Source organism: Echinops telfairi, unplaced genomic scaffold (assembly GCF_000313985.2).
Source record: "Echinops telfairi isolate 266 unplaced genomic scaffold, ASM31398v2 ScPeMD7_22;HRSCAF=79, whole genome shotgun sequence".
Taxonomy (NCBI): domain Eukaryota; kingdom Metazoa; phylum Chordata; class Mammalia; order Afrosoricida; family Tenrecidae; genus Echinops; species Echinops telfairi.
The window spans coordinates 5,589,522-5,593,125 of NW_022103919.1; the positions used below are offsets into that span (position 1 = coordinate 5,589,522).

Below are 3,604 nucleotides of genomic sequence, written 5' to 3' on the forward strand. Positions count from 1 at the left end.
CCATCCATCCATCCATCCATCCATCCATCCATCCATCCATCCATCCATCTATTCATCTATCCTTCTACCTACCCAGCTGTTCACTCAGTCATCCAGCCAGCCATCTACTCATACATCATCCACCTCCCACAACCTGTCTACTTACCCATCCACCTACCTATCCACCCAACCCTCTTTCCATCCATCCATCCATCCATCCATCCATCCATCCATCCATCCATCCATCCACCCACCTCCTCAACGCTTCTATCAGCCAGCCGGCCATACCACTCATCCACTTCTCCACCCACCCACCCACCTCCCCATGTACTCATTCACCCAGTCAGTATTCACTGGGTGCCTCAGGCCAGGCTCCGGAGGTGTAGGCAGGAGGCAGAGCAGCACTGAGCAATAGGAGCAGAACGCAGACCGCAAATGTGAGCCCCGTGGGTCCTTGCCTACTACTACCTACAAGCCTGGATCTGTGCAAAGAAAGAGCCATCGTTCGTATTAATCATATCCTTATATTTAGCCCAATATGTCCAAAATAGCATTCCGTATGTAACCAACGTCAACGAGGCAGGCCCCACCCCTTCTCCACTTAGTCTCAGAGTCCGGGCTGTGTTGGATGCACAGCACATCTCGGTCAGGGCTCAGTGGCCGTGGGCGTGTGGCTGCCAGGTTGGATGTGGGGCCTGGAGTGTGGGCTGCCACTAGGCAGGGCAGGGGACTTTGGGTGGAAGCTCAGGAAACCTCCCTCCTCCCATCTCCCTCCCAAGCACCCCAAGGGCTCAAAGGGCTTAGTTTTGTTTTTGTTTTTTTCTTTTAAATGACTCGTCTTTCTCTACCCCTTTAACCAGCAGCTGCTGGGGGTGGGGAGTGGCCTGGGAGGTGAGTCCTAATGAGCTCTAATGAGCTATTTTGACCCCAAACACCAGGCTGCTGGGAAGCCCCGGACAGTAGCTGCTTGTCCACTTGCTGCAGGCGGGCATCAAGGGCCCTTCCCCCGAGTTCCCACAGCAGCTTGGGGGGCCAGGGTGTCCAATTTCTAGGCCTTTGTCTGACGAGGTCGACCTCAGGGGCCAGTGCCCATCCCCAGCCTGGGGCCCGGTCCAGGCACCGTCCACTCTCAGCCTGGGGTGGTTGGAGGACAGTAACAGGCCTGTCTTCTTATCAACTGGCTCCCACAACCACTGCCCAGGCCAGCTCCACACCCCAGAAATCAAACCAGCTTCTCCGTTTAAATGATACCCCAACCTGTCTGAAGTCATTGTCAGCAGAGGACGGGGCTGGTTGAGCTTCGGGGGTAAGGGCAGTTGTCCCTGCCCACCGGAGGCCAGTGAGGCCTGTAAGGAGGAATGAGGTTGGCCTTCTCAGGGATTGGACTCCCCTGCCCTAGCTGCCTTCCCCCCGCCACCCAGAGCAGCCATGGGGTGCAGAAAGGAAGGGAACAAGAAGAGAAGCAAGGGAGACATATGTGGTATCTCGGCCCCATCACCCAGAAATAAGGTCCAGCTCCTTGACCCTTCCTTAGCTGCCAGCAGTGGAAGAGCCCTAGCTTGCTACCCAAGGGTGTGGGGAGGGACTTGCAGCCTGTCCAGTTCAAACCCTCACATCCCATTTAAGGCAACTGAGGCCCCAGGGGGCAGAGACTCACTGGGGGACACACTGACATTCAACCATGGAGTGGAGACCTCTCCGTAGCCATCTCTCAGCATGACGAACTGGCCCCTCCTCTGTAGGGCCAGGCCCCCACCCCTCCCCACCACCACCAGCATCCCCCAGGAGATAGCAGGCGACCCTCGGGGACCCTGGGGGGCCTTGGCCCCTTCCCAGGGGAGGCAGAGACGCCAGCAGCTGGGCCTCCCATGCTGACTCCTTGCCCCCTGCCCAGGTCATTGCCCCCTGGAGGATGCCGGAGTTCTACAACCGCTTCAAGGGCCGCAACGACCTGATGGAATACGCTAAGGTACGGCTGAGCCTCCCACCCCCCACCCCTGGTGCCTCCCAGGTCAGTCAGGGGCTGTCTGACCAAGGCACAAAGCCAAGGACAGATGCCCGTCCAATAGCAGGTTGTACTCCTGTCCTGACGCCACCCCCACCCCCACCCCGTGGCACCTGTCTGTCCCCAGTTCAAGGCCCCCAGAGGCATGGGTCTCAGCACGGTCCTTCCTCCGCCCCGGACTGGGCATCCCTAAGGGAGCACCAGAGGGTGCTGGGCTCACCCTCCCTCCTGTTCCTGAGGACAGGTGCCTATTGGAGCCCCGCTCACCCCCTCCGCCGGGGCGGGGGTGGGAGGGGGTGCTGTGAGTGGCCCTCCATTCCCTTGGCGGCTAATTGTTCCCGGCACTCTCTCAGGAACAGGTAGGCACGCCGAGGGGCAGTGGAAGACAAAGACTTTTGTCAGGGCCGCCCTCGTGAAGTACAAGTTGCAATAAAACATATTAGAAGTTTTGCATCAAGATCCTTAGCCGCGCTCCGGGGTGGCTTTCTTGTGAGAGGCTCCGTGGCAGCTCTTGACAAACAGCCTCAATCAATCAGCCGGGGAAAAGCACGGCGGTGCACACACCAGAAAATTGCTCGGGTTTTTAAATAGCAGTCACCAGGGCCGGCTGTGAGCTCTTGCTAAAGCCAAGGTGCCGCGTGGTAGGGGACTCGGCGGGGACGCGGCCCTGCCCCTGCTGCCAGCATCCCATTAAGCCCCGGAGAGCAGGGACGAAAGATCTTCTCCACCATCTGCTGTTTTATTATGAAGAGGGGAATTTACAAGAGCAAGCCCATATGTTGCCAAACAAATTGTCAAATAGCAGAGCTATTAAGGGAGTGGAGGTTGGCAAGGTGGCGTGTGTTCGCTCCCCTCCCCACTCCTTGTCTCTTTGAAGACCCAGACTAAGACCCAGGATAAAGCCTTGGAGCCCCTGCCCCATCTGCATGCCCGGGCCCTGAGTCATGGTTAAAGAGAGGCACGGTTGTCCAATAGGCTGCTCTGATCACCGACCATGTAGCCCCCCCCCAAAAAAAAAAAACAAAAGTGGCTCCTGCCTTTTCCCTGTGAGGATGAATTTCCAGGGTGCTGGCTCCCCGATTTGGGGAAAAGGCACTTAGCTTCTATTCCAAATAATCTTTTGGAAACCTTTTGATCGGGCAAGTTTGTCAGAGAGTCGGTATCGCTCCCTATTGTCTCTCTGATTCCCTCTCCCTCTGGCTCTGAGCTCTGGGGGATGTGCGCACCTTCTAGAACAGAGGCTGTGTTTAGCACCCAGCAAATGACCCCCATCCCTGAGCAGCCGGTGAGGTTTGGTCTCGATTCAGAACTAGCCAGGGTCAGAGACCAGAGAGCCAAAAAGTCAACAGACCTTTTAAAACCTCTGCTGCCCCCACCTGTACATAACCATGACCAAGAGGTGCCACCAAGCCAGGAGAAAACAAGCCCACTGCCGTAGCGACCTGCAGGACAGGGTAGAACTGCCTTTTTAAAAAAAATCATTTTATTAGGGGCTCATACAACTCTTATCACAATCCATACTTACATCAATTGTGTAAAGCACATTTGTACATTCATTGCCCTCATCATTCTCAAAGCATTTCCTCTCCACTTAAGCCCCTGGCATCAGGTCCTCATTTT

General features: G+C 56.4%; 1 protein-coding gene across 1 annotated transcript in view; it reads left to right on the forward strand.

The window, feature by feature from the left end:
• The window catches only part of ASS1 (argininosuccinate synthase 1), a 51,733-nt gene that overhangs the window by 13,925 nt on the left and 34,204 nt on the right, over window positions 1–3,604 (forward strand). Inside the window, exon 6 of the mRNA XM_004713254.3 lies at window positions 1,874–1,948. Coding sequence (XP_004713311.1) covers window positions 1,874–1,948 — 75 coding nt within the window. The remainder of the gene's footprint in view (window positions 1–1,873; window positions 1,949–3,604) is intronic.